Here is a 19,158-nt window from a genome sequence, read left to right on the forward strand (position 1 = left end):
TTTTATATATCATTATAATCTCTACGCACGAATGGCGTCTCTATATAATTATAATCTGATTAAAAATTGTATTTTGTGTAAAAAATATATTTGAAAATATTCATATCGTTGACAGATCGCGTCCCTATTTTGATTTGCAGCTGTGAAACTGGTTGCCCTCTGCTCACTGCGAGATTTAATTGAATTATTTGAATGAATCCGACGCTTCCGCCGCCCCATAGCTGCTCTCGACTGTGCAGGATATATCAATTGCCGTTGGAAAACAAAATATGACTATTTCTAGTTGTTTATAGCATTTTGTGACAAGTGAATGACTTTTATCGGACGCAATCCAGATAACTGATTGCATTTGAATTTGTTTTTCAATGTTTTATACGGATTTGATCGTCAATTGTTTGTTATATCGCTATAAATTAATTAGAATATATTTTTTAAACAAAATAACAAACTTTCCTAAAAAATGCAATTTGCATGCAAGTGGAGCTTTTATTCTATCAAAATATTATTTAATCAAATTGTGATGATAATAATATGACATTTTATAGAGCAAAGCCATTTTAAAAATACTATAAGGACATTGGTGCCGCTCTATCAATATTTATTTACATATCAAATAAACAAATAAATATGACATAAGTATACAAATCTATAATAAATAAATACATACCGTGCCAAATATAAAAACAACAGGTGGACAACTCCTGCAGGATGACCTTTAATCTGGGGTAAACTTAAATCGTAATTCACTTGCAACACTCGCGTTTTAAGAATATTATGTGAACTAGTCACCCAGGACAACCGACACGATGTGATTCAGCTGCGTCTCTGAGCAGACTAAGGGAATTTAGCGGACGGTGACAGGGGTTGCCAGATGACATCTTAATTTACCCAAAAAATATTAATTTTTGTATGAATACATCGATTATGATTGTGTCACATGGACAATATGATCATGCAGGAGCGATCTGAACTACGGAAATAACTAATATGAAAAATAAAAATAAAATTTGAATTAAAAAAATAAAACAACACATAACAATCGACATGTTTCATTAAAAAAATCATATAAAAGCATTTTAAATAATAATTTTCTTGGTCGATTTTCTTGGTCGCCGTCTTTCTAGCTATCTAGATTCTAGATTAAGTTATCACGAGTGAAAGGATTGAGATAAAAAATAATACATCACATGATATTAACTGAACTAGAAAATCATCTAATATAAGAACTTTTTTTTTTTAATTTCCCCGTAAAATCTGTGGTTTTTATTGCACTGGTATCCCAATACGTAGATGATCACTCCTCCCTACAGGTAGCGTGCCCGGGCACCCTATTGCGATGACCCCTTCCTCACACGGCCCTCACAAAGTGGAAAAAATTGTAAAACGTCATACATTGCTGCGTTCTTTAGCGATTATACCAAGTAATACGTTACGTGTACGAGCAAGAGCAGTAATGTATAGCATACATAGGCAAATTAGCATGAAATATTTTTTTCTAAATAGTGTATCTTCATATAAAAGACGTAGTTACTACTGATTTTAAATATATAATTTTCAATAAATAATTTCAATAATATCTATTGGGTTTTCTTAATGATCGTTAGGCAGAGCAAAAGGAAGAGCATCGTAAAATTTTTATTAAGAAAAATTGAACGCAAAATTATTTTATCTTAACTACATACTTACCGTCTAAACACTTACATAACATCGTTAAATTTTATATGAAATAATAATTGCCTTGAAGACCTTCAAAATTACGGTTTACAGGTTTCTAATTATAAGTATTGAGTGTGATTACGCACTTGATTTAATTGTTTTATAAATGTTACCTCTTTTTCGATGCATACGAAGTCTCATAAATAATATTATGTAGTGAGTTTACCTACTCAATAAGAGACTCAATATGTAATTATAGCCGTGCGCAGTGGTGGCTCAGTGGTGATGGCCTCGGACTTCAAATACATAAGTCGGGGGTTCAAAACTAGACGAGCGTGCAGGAAATGAAATGATTTAAAATTTATCTGCGCATGCTATGATTATGATGATAATAGAGCCGATTATATTATTCAGATGATTTCAATTGAGATTAGGTAAAATTCACTTTTAAATTATGATTAGCTAATTTTGATCCATTAAAGCCAACGATTAAAGCATTTTGTAGGTACACCACGAAATATCTTTCATTAATATGACTTAAATTTAATCTTAAATCATAAATGAGGGGAAAGAGTAAATAAAAGAACTTCTATTAATGAAACAAATATATTTCATTATGAAATTAATGTACTCAACAAATCCATTTCAACACGTTTTCAAACCATTTTTCAATTACAATAATAAGAAAAATGTGCCTTTTTTAAAGTGCCAAATATTTATATAACACACTAGAAAATATGGTTACCGCTAATGAGATCATGGTTATACAAAAACGCACAAAATGAGCAAATCGACAGTCGCTCATATTATTGAGTAACCATATTTCATAGTAATTTTTACGCCTAATAACACTACAACACACACATTTATGTCACATTTAGAAATTTCGTAAAGTGTTTTTGTCTTTTTTTTTAATTTTAGAGATCCAAGACATTTACTATAATTTTGCACATCAATATTTAAATTAAGTTACACATTAGCAATATTAATTTAGGTGTGAATTAAACACATACAAAATTTGAAACTATGCCTACGTTATTTGGACAATGGACAAGAGATTTTATTAATGGACTGTTTCATTGTATAGATGGATTCACGTACTTAACATAAAAATCTTTAAAATACCTATATAAAAAGTTAATAACTTCACGTTAAAACTATAAAACGGGCTTATTTGGTTAACAGTAATAATTATCTGAAATATACCAGTAAAAAAAATATATCATATAATGTAACAATGTGTTTATATAAGTTGGTTAAAATAGTGAAAGTTCACCCATTACTGACAGAACTCAATGTGATAAAACTTTAAAAAGATTTAAAAAAATGCATTTTTGGCGAGTCTAAACTAAGAAAAGTTTAACAACATAATAATAGGTAATAAATCTAAGGATAAAATTCAATTGAAAAACAAAAATGAAACGATTTGGTAAAATATGATTCTTCAGCGTCAAGGTGGACTTTCGTATAAAAATGATTGTTAAAACGAACCTTGTCAACAAACTCTCATAGTACCTTGGAGGACTGAAGAGATTATCACTAACTTCACATGAAAATATGCTTTCTTTTAAGAAAATTTTACAATGGTTATAAATATTAATAATTATAATTATTATTGGATAACGTGGCTACTCACATCCCTTTCCTACAAAGCCGTAAAACAAGTTAACAAATAATAAATACAATGAGCCATCAAAACGTATTAAATCCAAATAAATATTTACTACCTAGCCAAGTCTCCATTGTTACATTTACAAATTTATATCGACATCGATAATTACACAAGTTCCAAAGCCAGACTATGTATATGATTTTGTTGCTCAGACGAATGTATTTGGTCAACTTTTCAACTTAAACTAAACCTTTCGAAGTAACTAAACGACTGACTTACACCGCATTGCACTGAACATTATATATGTACATTATAAAATAAAAATAGTCTTAAACGCACAATATTAACCTAAACAAAATTATTGCTGACGTCATTATTATGTTAGGTGTGTCACAATTATCTATGGAAGCTTCGATAAATAAAATGTCTCTGAAGAACAATATCTATCACATATCTTTACACATTGTAGCACCACGCGGTTAATAGACCCATCTACGTTAACTACACTTACCACTATTCACGTTGTATAATATGGACAAGTATAAAAATCAATACATCTGAAAAATAATTTAAGATCGGTATATAAAACTTTCTGTAGATATAAGTTACGTTTAAAATTAAATAAACTCTCTTAGTGATTTATGTAAAATACTATTGAGACTGCGTTTGGCTTTTTAATAAATCAATCATTATGTATATTAATTATTACCTGTGATCTTTCTGGCCTACACCTCTACCCGAAAATCAGTCTAGATTCAATCGTTGTTGTCTATCTTCGCGGAGACTTCAGTTTCTATTTAACGGTCTCAACTTATAGTAATATCACAATAATAACAATTGTCAAACCTTCGCTTTCCTTTAAAACATTCTTACAATATAATGGGGTAATGTAGATAACACTGTATTTCATATTATACGTTTTGTCGTTCAGAAATTAAAATATATCAAATATTCCACAATACAAGGAGCATAGAAGTGTCACTGTGAATTGAAAGAGAGGCATTTTAATCATTATCTCGCGTAAAACTCTTTTCTAGTTTCCGAGCCCAAAAATTACAAAAAAATTTATGCAAAATTGTCATTATAAAAATCTCAACCCAATAAATGAAATTAAGAAAAAAACAAGGAATTAATTGAGTGATATCATAATTGAAAAATCTGTACGGACGGAGACGTGATTAAAAACTGTGCGCTTATTGAATGTTTTATGTCAACATGTGGAAAAAATGAACGCTTTTAAAAACTTATAAAGCTGACTATGATATATGCAATAACTAATAAATAATTACGTCCAAAAATTATCACGTAGGTATGCGTGAACTCCATCAACTGTCATAATACTTTAGTATATACGACTACCTTCTTACTGGCAACACATTTAATAAATAAAAAAAATACAACCAATGTGAATGACCCCTTCGCGTTGGCTAATCTGTTAATTTCTTTACAAAAAAAAACACAAAGTGACAAATCTAACCGCACTTTTACATTTACAATGTTGAATAAATAAGATATTTACTAATTAAAACATAATGCCCAATAGATTACAAATTTACAATAAACAATGTAGCAATAAAAATGTGAAAAGTGGTCACGAATCACGATACGTTCTCATCAGGGATGATGAAATCAAACTGAGATTTAATGACAATGTCGTTACATTATAATAATATTAAAAAAGAAATATATGCCTCGCATTTCACGAACTATTTTCGTCGTAACAAGGAAATTAATTGAACGGGAATTTTCCAGCGAAAACCGCGTTGTTGTCTTGTCATTTCATTGTTACGATTTTCATATCGCCGTGAAACACAGGGACTTATAAATCCATTATTATACATCTCTTATATCCTAATTTATCACATTTGACCTGGTAGCACTTATTTACAAAACATGCCGTGCTCAATATTCTTTAGAATCCGATTATAAAATAAAACATCATAGTTACATAAAGTAGATACATGAATAAATTTATATAAAGAAGACCACACCGATTAAATACTACGTAAAGGTCAAAAACTACTCAAAGGATAATTTAATAAACCCTTTTCTTAATCTAAGTACATCTTCCTTGCAACTTGGGTAAACTAGCGTTATAATGAAACGCAGGAGTTCACCATAATGCATACCAAGAATGTGCGAATCCTTTCTTTTCCGTAGCATACCGTATAAGATGTACATAGTAATTGGTAACTCTAAAAATGAATGGGTAATTATTCAATCGCATTTGTCTATAGAAGCTACAATTTTACTTGTACCTCCACACCATTCAGCCAATGAGCGATCAGATGACAACGAGCTTTGAGTAATTTTCGACCAACAATATTATAAGACACTAATTTACACCACAACATCAAGTAACTACCACTGATATAATTATAAAAACAGTCAACATCAATTTTGAATACTTACTTTAATAATTTTAATATGAAATGGAACAAATAGCTACATAATATACACAATTTATGTCTTCTTAAATGTTTCTAATTTCGTCGTTCGATGACATCGTTTCAAGGGGTAATTTTACTACTAATGTACCGAAAGATACTCATAACGTTGACTGTCCGTTTTATTTTTAATTATTCCCAAAGTCCACACAAATATTCCGTCGAGTATTTCCATCATAAAAATAATAATTCAGAGTATTGCTTTTCGTTTACACCATATTTTCGACTACCTAATTATTTAATATTATATCCCTCTGGCAAATTTGATATTGGTATTTCAGTTAACAATATTGTTTTCAATTCTTAATTAAAAACCAAAATGATAACTTAACATCGACACATTTCAGTACTAACTAAACTAACCTAACATATTTATTGAATAATCATTTAATTCAAGGCCTTTAATGAGGTTGACGTAAAGGTGCTTATCCCTCCACAAATTATATGAATATATTAAAAATACTAGCCCGCATAATAGTGTATGTTCTATTATAAGTAACATAGTTCTCTCTCTCTATTATAATAAACGTGTAATTGACAGTTTTTATACTAAGTTGGCCTTGTAATTCGAAAAACGGCAAACAATGCGTAATTATGAGATGCTATCATAGAAAAATGTGGTCGTTTTAATTGTTATTCTTAATTGGAACCTGCGTGTAACAACTCTTCAATCTGAAATGCATTTTCAAAGAAACATTAGGTAGGTACCTAAAGTCCTTTTCATTTAGGATGATTCCTGTGACACTTCATCGTGTTCCGAATTACGTATTTTATGTTTAAAAAGTCAAAATAATTTTAGTGCATATTATTTTTATTTTATGGCGGCATTATTACCAAAAATATAAAAATGAAACATCTTAAGCTTATAAATCAAAAACAGTATTGTTTAGTTTAATATAATGAAAAATAAAATAAAATAACACAAAAATATAATACCTACGCAATTCGTGTACATGAAATGGATCGTTGAAAAATCATAGAGTTGGAAAATCATATAATCGGCGCCCATCTTGTGATCGTTTGTCAATCGAGTCAATCGTCTGTACGAGTACGTCAGCCTTGTATACAAGTTGCATTTTTATATTGATACTTTACGTGGTATTCTGTTATTTTTACTAATTGTTATTGTTGACTTTTTGTTGCTGTTGTTTGCTAAGCTTCCTTAGTTAATTGTTGGCGAAATGCCGAAAAAACTAATTTTGGTACTTTATTCAAATCGATTTCATTTCCATATAGAATATTATCGATTATCGGAAACAATTGATACGATTTCAGTAACCGACATCTCTACACGTGTCAAAAATCGATGTGTCACAGAAATCATCTTAGGTGGAAAGGACTATAGTTACATTGTCCTGTCAAATAGACTTGTATAGTTGGACTTGACACATTTTCTGTTTATCTAAATAAAATGTGTGATTTCAGTGAAGTACCTATATAATTTAATGGATGAATATTCATCTATTTATTATGGGTAAAAAGTTCGACAGTCTATAGATACTTATGGATGTACTTATTTTGGGACGCGATACATATAAGTCTTTATTTCAATAGAGAAACTCGCTTATTCTTTAGACCACAAAAACAGTTTAAACAACATAATAATATCCATAACGTTATTTTTTTAAAACAGATCATTAGAAATAACTGATTCAAAATCTCCCTTAGTCCTAATTATGAATTGACAGATTAATAAATGATTCTTTGAAATCCATTTGTCAAATAATATATCCCGATGATATAAAAATATAAACCCACGGAAACAACTTGCAGTGTACATACGTATAAAGAATATCACAATATTGGCAGTAAGTATTTAATCTTAAAATATTATGTATAGGTAGATATAATTTAAAGTCTGCGGGCAAGTATTTTTATAAAATAGAAAAAGAAAGATATGACACCTTTTTGTTACATTAGGTACGTGGCAAGAGCAATCAAATATCGACTGTTCTACTTTGTATATATTATAAAAAACTTTTAAGTGTAATTAGGCAGAGCACAATCTTAGAAATTATAAAATCGTACAAAGATCGAAACAAAAATATTGAACCAGGAGGCCACGTAAAACCTAGCTGTATATTGTCTGTAAAACGAATATAACCACGTGTTTAAGCAATAAATAGGTAATTATTTTATCTACTTGATTGTTTACTTTTATGAGGTACATATTTTGGCACAGAGAGATTTCTAAATCTATAATGAATTATAATTAATATGAAAACGTTATTATTAATTTACTTAGATTAAACATTTTTCGATGTTCTTAAACTTGTTGACTGGTCTTAATCGTATGAATCACAGCTTTTGCATTCTTCTACTTACCTATTCGTCACGACTACATTTTTTACTACCTTCCCTCAATGGAATGAATTTTATCCTAGTCATATAATTCAATATAATATGGCATAAACGTAGAATCCAAATATTGTTAAAAACATGACTTTTAGACCCCAAGACAAGATTTCATTCATCACAATTTAAAGATTGCTCGTTACATTCACATCAACAGCTCTTTTAATTTCGACTGTAAAACTTTTCTAAACGAAAAAAATATACACATTTTCAAAGTGAGAGAAAATGCCTCTGAAATAATAGCCATATTATTGCATTCCAATAGTGTAGTGTGACGTTAACAAAAAAATATAAAATATTTAGTTTCTTAGCAATTATCATAAATATCATCCCTTTTATTATAATGTATAGAATAAATATCGAAAATTATCTATTAAACTATAAATACAACTCCGAACCAAAAACAGTGTAAAATCTAATTAGACCTGCTTAGATATATTCTTATGAAGGTTAAAACATTTTAAAAAATATTCCGATTTGCTGTTACAATATGACTCGGTCGTTAACTATAGAGGTATGAAAAGATTAAAAAAGGACGGCGCGGTCAATCAACGTGCATTGTGAACGTGCGTGGTGAGATGCTTGGAGAGGTAGTCGGCCCGTGCGAAACATTTCCCGCACGCCTCGCAGTGGTAGGGCCGCTCGCCCGTGTGGATGCGCAAGTGCCGCGTCAGGTCGCTCTTGCCCCCGAACGCCCGCCCGCAGAACAGGCACACGAACGGACGCTCCCCTGTATGCTTACGAACGTGCAATTTCAGATTCTCCTTTGACCTCACACATTTCCCGCAGAACGGGCACGCGAACCGCCTCTCTCTGTCTCGTTGTTTATCGTCGTTTTGCAAGAAGCCCAGTATTCCGGAATGTGAACTAGAAGTTTCGTGTTTCGAACTGTCGCCCCTGGATTCGCTTTCAGAGCTGTCAGCGATTGAGCTAACGCTAGCGAACGACACGGGAACGCGTTTTCTTTCCCCGGGAACGGCGTCTTCCTCCCGTCTAGTTTCACTTTCAGCGCTGGAATTTCTACAGTCGGTCGAATCATCCACTGTTACGATTGAATCGGTCGGTCCGTTCGAATCCACCGTGCTGTCTTGTTCTGCGTCGCCGATAATTTCAATAGGCGGAGATCTAGTTGCTTCAACTCTGTTCCTCTTTTTGAGAGAAAGATCCATCTCACCACATTGGCCTATTAGGACTTCGTTTGTACTGGAGACCGGTTCCATTCCTTCAGGAGGATCAGTGTTCTTCGTATGCAGTCTTTCCAAAGTATGGTTGAGACGATGCTTTTTGAAAGATTTCAAATAGCGAAATTGCATACCGCACACGTCGCACGTAAACAGCTTGTCGGCTGGCAGGCGTGCCCTGTGGTTTTGTTCTCGATGCTTAACGTAGGCGGATCGATACCTGTAACTCTGTCCACATTGTTCACAGACGAACGGCTTATCTTCGCACGCAGACTGAGAAGCGTGCTGGAGGGCCGCATGACGTTCAAGTAGCCATGTAGATGGGAATGAAGCGAGGCACACTCCGCAGCGGCGTCTCTCGGAGTGCAACAAGTGTCGGTTTTGGTAAGTCATGCAATCGTCACTGAGATATCTGCGAATTCGACAAGCTTGGAGAGCCAGCAGTGGGGACCACAGCGGCAGAGCGGTCGGGCTTCGAGGTGGAATGGGACTAGGGATGCTCGCCGACCCACATGACATATCTAAACACATCTGAAATAAAACAATCGCATATTAACTATACGACACATCACTTACAAGATGCAATGTTACATTAAATCAATACAATTTACGTACCTATTTCTAAGTGAGGGAACTATAAGATACAAATAAAACCATTGTTATGTAATGATTGTAGAGCTTTTATTTGTCAAAATTGTATTTTTACAGCTATGATATGCTTATATTTGTTTCAAAAGTTACAATGATCAACAGTGATGGGTCTATGTGTACTGTTGCAGAATTGACAGAACGTTACACATTACAATCCTTGACGGTTCCGATATTTTGTTAGATTTCAACAAAACCATACTATTCTCTGATACAACATATGAACTATTAATTAAAAATGTTAAGGCAAAACAGATTTATCTAATCTAAAACATCAACAATGATCGTTAAATGAAACAGCTTAAGGAAAATATGCCATAGATTTATCTATCATGAAGCAACAATAATTTGACGCTATAAAAACTAAATGGACTTATAATTATTTGAACTTGTGCTGAATATTTTAAAAATAATATACAACATGTACTGTATGGAGGATAACTGAATATTTTAATAAAATAGATTTCAAACAGAAAATTCTTTGCCCTAATAGTATACGTAAAAATTTACGAGTACGTTTTTTTGTCACAAAGTTAGATTAGGCAAAAACATTGAAGGTTGATACATAACTATTTATTGTATTAACAAAAATATTTAAAAAGAAAGTGTTCCAATAATATCCCAAATTCTATAGCGATTGAAAAAAAATCTTGCATTTAAAACATCTATACATGGTTTTCATTCTCTTCATCGTTATTATTCGTGTGCACTTACAAAATTTCGACTTTTCTAGTTTTATTCCAACGAAATCGGTGCAAACATTAAACAATGGAAACGTCTAACTTACCAAACTAATAAATATTAGGGCTTCGAAGAGTATCTTGAATTTAGTATAGCTGTATATTATGGCAAAAACTAAAACATAGTCATAAATCATTAAATCTAAATAAATTAATAAGAATAAACAAACTATTATTAATAAAACAAATTGTACCAATATACAATAATTAATACAACTACAGGAACTTAGAAAAATTGCAATATAAGTTCTATATTTAGGTATGCCACTTAAAATTATTAGTTACTCACAACTAACCAAAAAATTTGTACCACTTTAGTGGTTTAACGCAGCAACATCTAAAATTATATACAAAACAAACTATTGTCCTAGTTGGTCGTTAAAAATCAGACAGGTAATGAATTCACTTAAATTTAACAAAGGTAATAAGATTGGAATGCGCTATCTACGGAGGTGTTCTTCAGAATCTCATGCCCACTTCAAATAGTTCGCTCAATCGAGATGGTATTCATCCTCCATGCAAGTTGCATATCATACCGCAACTTACAATTTTCACCATAAAATTTGTACATTTTGTCTAAGGTTCATTCCTACATAAACTATATTCCGTGATTCGCAGCCTTTATATAAGTCTTATATAGGCAAGAGGCACTCTAAATATAAAACTGTGGTCACAATTGTTATAAAACGAATCTAATATTGTATCGATATAAACGTTACGAGTTATGACAATATTCTGTGCAAGACTTTCTTATACGCATTGGGCACTTTAAAAATAACTACGACTATACTTTTTATAAATATTTATTACAGTAATTAATGTTACTTGTGCTAGATGCGTGTGAGCCTGCGAAAGGAGGCTATCGGGGAAATGTTAAAATTTGAATAACTGCACTTAGGGATGTATAACTATTTGTATGCACGGTAAATACCACTCTTTAACAAACACTGCTGCGCTATTTACACACCAGCACATAGAAATATAATCATAACAATATTACTATTCTTTAATAAATAGTGCCTCTGTCAGGAAACAAAATAGTACTCTAAACTGCAATCTATCATAAAAACTATCTTGATATAAACACATACAAAGTGTCATATTCTCATATTTATTGCTATAATTAGTTTGTAAATTGTAAATATTCAATCTTTCTTAAAATAAGAAGAGGAACATTAATTAAGGTTATATTATATTACTTTGTTTGGTAACATTTGACTCTGAAAAAAATAACAGTGCAGCTTTTCAAATCGCAACATTGGAGTGTAATTTTAATAAATATTATATTATATAAGTTACGTTTATACGACCATTTCGATCTTCCAGTGGCTTTTCACGAGTCAACACATAGGTTTTATGAGATACACGTATTCATGTAACGTAGAGAATATCGATGTATGTACAATGTATATAAATCTTATTAGAAAGTTTTCAACAATAATTGAAAAAAAGTAACAATTGAGAATATTATTAATAGATATGTGATATATAAATATATAAACAAGTGGACTCGTGACAAGCCAAGACCTATAACTCCGGGAAGTAGCGCATCTACCAATCTCTAACCCTAAATTAAAAAGCTTTCAAATGTGCAATTTAATTAGCAATCCAAATGAAAATCACTATATCGAATAGCTTTAAACTCTTAAGTATTACGAAGAAAGGTAAGAAATGATTCATACCTAAACGCTTCTACACAAACAAAAGGTAAACACAAGTGTTAAAATTTACTGGTGCTTTACTTTTATAATCCAATGCAAGCTATTTATCGAACAATCTAAGGCTTTTGAGTGCAATAACTCGAGCAAAAGTAAATTTTAGCACTTATTCATTTAATGGAATGCTTATGTGGCCAACATTTTCAATGTCAACGAATTCCTATCTCGTCAACTACATAAACAAACTCTTCGCTTCTGACAATCAGTATTTTACAGAAACTGCGCAGATCTATGTATATCTTAATTTAACCTTACCGTGTGCAATTGGAAGAGCTTCCTACGACACTACCGTTAGCGACATTTTCATCTTTCCTTATTCATTTCCAACCAAATTAAAATTACATCATCGACTGGATACTTACGGTACTCTAGGCAAACTGAAATATTTAAAGTTACTCGATATTTTATCATAACTAAAATTATATCTACGCCCCTTTGCAAAATCCCCAACGAAGCAAACCCGAGGCACGCATAGGAATGTTAAGCCTTTGACGTTTTGTAAGTACTACGGGCATCAAAGTATGTCAACTTTATTAGGGTGATGGATATTTCGTCATAAATGCCTTAATCTCTAATTATGTTTTCAAAGTTCTTAAATTGTAAAATGAGATCTGAAGTTGCCACTATGGTATGGCGTATAACACTAAGATTTGCAGGAGACAATTTCTATAAAGAGGCAACCAAATAAACGAAAAATAAGCCTCAGTTTTTCATTAATGAAAACTTCAATTGTTTTATAAAATTGTCAAAAACTTAAAGTATTGGTTTTTAGATCCGCATTTAATTAGCCGGTATCTCAATTCTGAGCTCAAATTTTGATACTTTCTGGTTTTCCTTTCCTACTTTAATATATCACAGATCTTTTCCTAAATCATAATACTTTTATACGCCGTCAATATATTTTTTTCTATATTCTAAAATATTAAAATGCCTACATATATCCGAAACGAATAAATAATTTAAAATTTAGTACCCTAATATCATTTTCATTTCTAATTTTAAAACATATTCTAATTCTACTTCTATAAACAGGTGTAAAATGATATGTCCAATCTACCAAAAGTTTATGAAAAGATCAGATAAAATTATCGACTAGTTAAATCCAGTTTTTTTACATTCTATATGGGGTTTTACTAGAGTACCGCAAGCAAGAAAAACAATTTCTCGTCACAATATTTCCGACCTCAAAATTCGCTTCTTTGATTACGACAATAGAAGACAATACTTTATGTCTGCACGGAAAGTGAAAATCAAATATATCTGAAGACAAAATACGAGTTAACACAATCAATAATAATAGTTACATATTTATCGGTACAAATATTTATTTTGAAGACAACCGATTTTTAACAGTTATATACTTTACGTATTGTTAAGGTTGTAAAAAGACACTACAAATATATAGACACTATGTTCAACACCACACCATTTCAGTAAGTATTTCAGCTAATTGACATATTGTCGTAATCAATGGACACAGAACAATTACACATATCAAATCAAAGCTTTAGTAAGTAGTATATAATGTGAAATGTATAATAGTGGTTCCAATAAAAGTATTTTATAAAATCAGATAACAGGAGCATCAGACAGGAGCGATAAAGAACAATATGTTATGTCTATGGTTTGTGCAAAAAATAAATCTGGTATTTACATATTATGAAACGAATATAATACATAAAATATCCCTGTATTAGACTCTGTTTATTTCCATGAACACAGCTATTGTTTGAAGAGTTTCAAATGCTTGTTTGATTCCATTTATGCGCGTGTCTATGCGTACAACGTTCTGTATACCGCAAACCGTTAACTATCTAGAGCATTTGAAACATTCTACAAAAATAATGATTAAACTCGATTATCCTGTATGAAAATAGAATTAAGTATCTCCATAGCCGCCATGCCTCTTGCAGTGGACGCGAACGGAAACACAACGAACGGAACAGAGGGGACTACGGTGCAAAAGGCATAGCGTTGGGTTCAACTGAAACGGTGCTTAAAGCTTTGATTCCAAGATCACACATCCACAACTCTCCCCCGTTTATACTACTGAAGCTTTCGTACCCTATCAATAGTAATAAATTCCCTAAAAAACGGATTATATGTATCAAACTATATATATCGTAATATATTTACATTTATATGTCTTAGTATTGCTTTTGAATTACCTCTGGGGAGTGTGCGTCGATTTCGAAAGACATAGAAATATTTATAATTCTCAAATCCATCCAATTTATCTATACAAACTATAGCGAGTGCGATTTACTGTATATTTCTAATTATATTTAAAGCACTCGCAATCAATCTTTAATTTGGTTAAAAAAAATCTGGTTAAAACTAACGATCGTAACGAATATTACGTAAGTCCCTATTGATTTAATTCAAATAACAACGGAACAACCTGAAAAGGTTAAGGTCTTCATTTAAAACAAGCAAACCATGCGAAATTAGCAAATATTATATAGTTTCACTTTATGTTAAATTATTACTTTACTACCTAACTTTGGCTATGCCATCTAAGGGACTGTAAATCAGTTACCAGTTACTAGATAAGGCGTAAAGAAAGCACCTAATGGTTAAAATATCTATAAAGCGAACTAAAAAATTTAAGAGAATTTTACTCGAAGAACGGAAAAATTAATTTGTGTCAATTTTACCTATAAGTGTAATATCAAATATTATTTATATCATTCAGATCACAGTTGCGGCGTTTAAATCACATTCTTATTTAATAACAATATATTGTCCTCCATTTTGTTTCCAACTTTCACTAGTCTCCTCACCGATATACATTGACTAAAATATTTGCACACTATGATAATCTAATACTCATTGATGTGGACTCTCCTCCTCCGTGTCTACCGGGCTCGGCGATAAGAACTTCCGAGCATACTTCGGGTAGTGGGTCTTCTCGTGCGCCTTCAATATCGTAGACCGCGAAAACGTTTTGCCGCACAGAACGCACCGGAACGGCCGCTCGCCTAAAATAAACATCGAAAATAAAGACATCCATACGTCTACAAATCACATAAACGCACACAAGAGAACTTCCACCAACCTGTGTGAACTCGACAGTGGTCCTTCATATGATGCCTTAATTTAAACGCCTTGCCACAAAATTCACATTTGAACGGTCGGTCGCCAGTGTGCACGGGGAGGTGCGCTATGAGCGACGATACGTCCGGAAAACTCTTTCCACAGAACTTGCACAATACGACGTTTCCGGGTTCCACAGGGCCAATATCCAGGTCAATGGGTGATTCTTCCGTAGGCATGCTCAAGTAAGTCGGTTCACTAAACTGCCCTATGATGGGCAAGCCGAGCGGCCGGCCCATGATAGCGTCCCGGTATTTCAACGTATCGAGCGTGTGCGTGGTCAGAATGTGCCTGGTCAGTTTGCTCTGGTGGGGGAACGCCGCGCCGCAATGTATGCACGGATAAGCCCTCTCTCCCTCGTCAATTCTCCCCCTACCGGGCCCTTCATACTCCTGCAACCACAAAAAGAACATCAACTTCTTTTCTCTTGTTTCGATCTGCATGGACCAAAATATGTGCAATATCTCTACCACTACATTCTAAATCGAGATGCAGTCTCTTTATTTTATTTCACTATCTAAATAAGAAGTTGACGCTCATTTTTGCCCAAAAATGTGCAGGAGTGAACCCGGGAGCCGGCTACGCGTAATGCCTTGTTGTATAGCAACGCGCTCGCGTACGGTATGCATCGGATTCGCAAGAAACGATATGCAATTATATGGCCAAATTTAAATAAAAAAAATTGCCCAAAATATATATATCAAACAAAATGAATGGATATAAAAAAAATGATGGCCAACAAAATGAAGGTCAACTTCTTGACAGCAAGGCATAGTACTCGATGTTAAATAGCGCAGCACAGTAACAAGCATGCAATTAAATATCAAAACAACATCTACAAAACTATTCAATGTTGTTTGCGACATTTCTTACTAAATTCGGTAATATCTATGGTTACTACTGTCTAGTCTCAGCAGCGGTTTAATAGCGCAATCAACCATAGACAAAATCATAACGAAAATACAACAAGGAGTTTTAACCACTTTTTCGTAAACAATTATTACTTATTAACACAGTAACTGCAAACTAGCTTTAGAAATGTCAATTTGATAATTTTTCAATGAATATAATGGAATCGGAATAAATTGTGTCACAGAAATAATAATATTGCAACTCATTACAAATACACAAATGAATTTTGGGCTTTGTATACATGCATAAACATTCTAAATACTCCATCAAAACTACGCTTGAAATTGCCTTGGCTTTCTTGACATTATATACAGTAGGGCTAGGTATGAAAATCACAAATTAGTAAGGACAGAAAAAGCCAATAGCTTACTGATAAATCTATATACATATTCTACTACAACAATCAATATCATTAGATACATGGCCATACGTATATACAACATATATATTAAATGAATAACTAAGCTGAATTTAAAGAAACATAGGCTTTGTATCTAAGATTTGAAAACATTCACAGTACATACCGATTCGTGTTGCAGTCGATATTCAGAAGATGTTTCTCCGCCACCTTTATCCTCATTGCTTCTGTCCCAATCAGTTTCTTTCTTTAATGACTGAAAAATAAGTGTTAGATAAAAATATATTACCAATTTCCTAGCTGTTTAGCTACAGTTTTTTGACATAAACAAAACCCCACAAATTCGAATGTTGCATCAACGGTGAAATTAATAAATGTTTTTGATAGCATTTATTAGATATCGGGTGTGTTTTCACTGATAAGGAGCTAAATTCCTATAGCATTTGAATTTAAAGTTAAATATTAAGTTTATAAATTTCAATAGAAACAAAATGAATTAAAAACATAAATGTCAACTTATTAAGATAACAACTTTCCATGTAAGTAAATGTTTAAAGATAAGTTTCTTACCAAAGGTACTTGTTGAACAGGGGGTAATCCAGATGGTCCTGCAATCGGTTCGTTTCTAGGGCTCGGCAGAGAAGGATGCGAGTGTATCGGCAGGCCCGGGTGTGGTAGTGCGTTCAGCACACTCAGTCTTTGCTCCACTGGAGAATATCGCGGGCCAAGGCCGCTGTGGCTGTTTATCGTCATGTTGATGCCTGTAAGAATACATTGCAACGTTAGTAATACAATCATCGGGCATACAAAACTAGCTAAAACGTACTTGCTATACCTTAATTTTGGTGAGTATTTTAACTTTGTTTTTTTCTTTACGCCACATTATTGTATAAACACTAGAACTGTTTGTAATGTTATTTTTAAATAGGTCGATCATTTTGGAATATGTATTTCTACAAAATGAAAGAAATGAAAAATTGAAAATCTCTGTTTGCAAAAGCTCAATTATCAATAGCTGTCTGTCATCGGTCATGTTGACATTTTCGTAAACGATATAGTTAAAAAATATTTTGGCATATAATTTGCACAGCGTATAAAATATATACTTTTTATATTATTTTTCGTTTTGTTTTGTACTAATAAAAGTTTTTTTTTTTTAAGTAAGGTAATAGTCAAATAAATTTTAGGAAGATAGAGACTATGAAGTCAAGTAATAAAGTAAATAAATGTATGCCAATAGGTATAAGGTACGTAGTTACATAAATCAAAGTTGTATTTTAACTATGACGTAAAGTTTTGGTATTCTAATAACAATTTTATAATAATTTAGAGTTGCATAATTAATATCAACTTATTATAATAATTATTATTACGAACTCTTGCACCTGTAAAATACGAAATAAATGGGAACGCACTCAATTGTAGGTATTTATCGATATTGAGATATTTTTTTTTCAATAATTTAATAATAATAGATTATTTTGCAAAGAGTAATAATCTCACCAATATTATCATTAGCACCATTAGATCTTATGGACACTGTGTCGTCTTCAGGCGACAGAGGCCGCATAGGTTCATCAGGTGGTTCATCTTTTGGTATGGGAGGATGCGTGGGTGTAGAAGTCTCTAACGACGATTCTTGCCGAAACCTTCGTACAGAAAGCAAAGGTGATATCCTCGGCGGCGATGTTTCAGGGGCATCGCGGGTGTCGCGTAGATCTCTGAGATCCCTCAGGTCCCTGGGCTCTCTGGTGTCCCGTAATTCTCTATGGTCCCGCACATCTCTCAGTTCGCGGGGTTCTCTTTCTCGTATTAAGTCGCGGGGTTCTCTTATATCACGGTCCCTATCTCTTGATTCCCGTATGTCCCTTGAATCGCGCGTGTCTCTGATGGTTTCTCTAATATCTTTGTTCTCCCTCTCTCTGGTTTCCTTTACGTCATGCCTATCATCTTTATCACGAGATTCTCTCTCGTGTAATCTTTCTATGGGTTCTGCGGATTCACTTGAGTTTTGGGCTTGACACTCCTCCATCGGTTCAGAAACATTCCTTGTGTCAACGCCTGCCGCACTTAATGTAGTCATCTCAGCTAATCCTTTTACCTATAAAATAAAATACAATAAAATATATTAAACAGAATGCTCATATAAATAAATAGTATAAAGTCTTATATTATGTATAGCTACTTGTTTCATCTTCATGTGTAAATTCATCATGAATTTTTTTTGAGTATACTAAGTATACCACCTATGCGATAAACACAAATTAAGAAACAGGATCTAACGATGGACTTGTAGATATTACATTTCATCTTGTTTTTGAAAAGTTTTTGATTGCCACCTAATTTCATAGGAAAGGATTTTCTAGTAACGTAATATTAAGTGCATGATGTAACTGTAATATAAGTTATACATTTCATTAAACGCAACGTTCACT

At 32.6% G+C, this 19,158-nt stretch overlaps 3 protein-coding genes across 6 annotated transcripts in view; all 3 read right to left on the minus strand.

Annotated features, from left to right (window-relative positions):
* Positions 1-820, minus strand: part of LOC149485036 (acetylcholinesterase-like) — a 38,468-nt gene extending 37,648 nt beyond the window's left edge. The window contains exon 1 of the mRNA XM_089699737.1: positions 668-820. The gene's annotated coding sequence lies outside the window, so the exon portion shown is untranslated. The remainder of the gene's footprint in view (positions 1-667) is intronic.
* LOC149485034 (uncharacterized) overlaps positions 1-19,158 on the minus strand; it is a 234,126-nt gene that overhangs the window by 67,746 nt on the left and 147,222 nt on the right. The gene's annotated exons all lie outside the window — the stretch shown is intronic.
* mamo (maternal gene required for meiosis) overlaps positions 7,068-19,158 on the minus strand; it is a 32,274-nt gene continuing 20,183 nt past the window's right edge. For 3 of the 4 annotated variants that reach the window (XM_089699792.1, XM_089699793.1, XM_089699794.1), the window contains exons 4-7: positions 18,227-18,824; positions 17,294-17,484; positions 16,890-16,979; positions 7,068-9,782 (exon numbers count right to left, since the gene is read on the minus strand). In XM_089699792.1, coding sequence (XP_089555918.1) covers positions 8,619-9,782; positions 16,890-16,979; positions 17,294-17,484; positions 18,227-18,824 — 2,043 coding nt within the window. In that variant the 3' untranslated portion in view covers positions 7,068-8,618. Of the gene's footprint in view, positions 9,783-9,915; positions 15,339-15,415; positions 15,846-16,889; positions 16,980-17,293; positions 17,485-18,226; positions 18,825-19,158 lie in introns of those variants that run through there. The other variant, XM_089699795.1, reaches the window with a different exon arrangement.

The sequence above is a fragment of the Colias philodice genome, chromosome 10 (assembly GCF_061535455.1).
Source record: "Colias philodice isolate Cphi_HAF_F1 chromosome 10, ilColPhil1 Martin Lab GWU primary, whole genome shotgun sequence".
Lineage (NCBI taxonomy): Eukaryota > Metazoa > Arthropoda > Insecta > Lepidoptera > Pieridae > Colias > Colias philodice.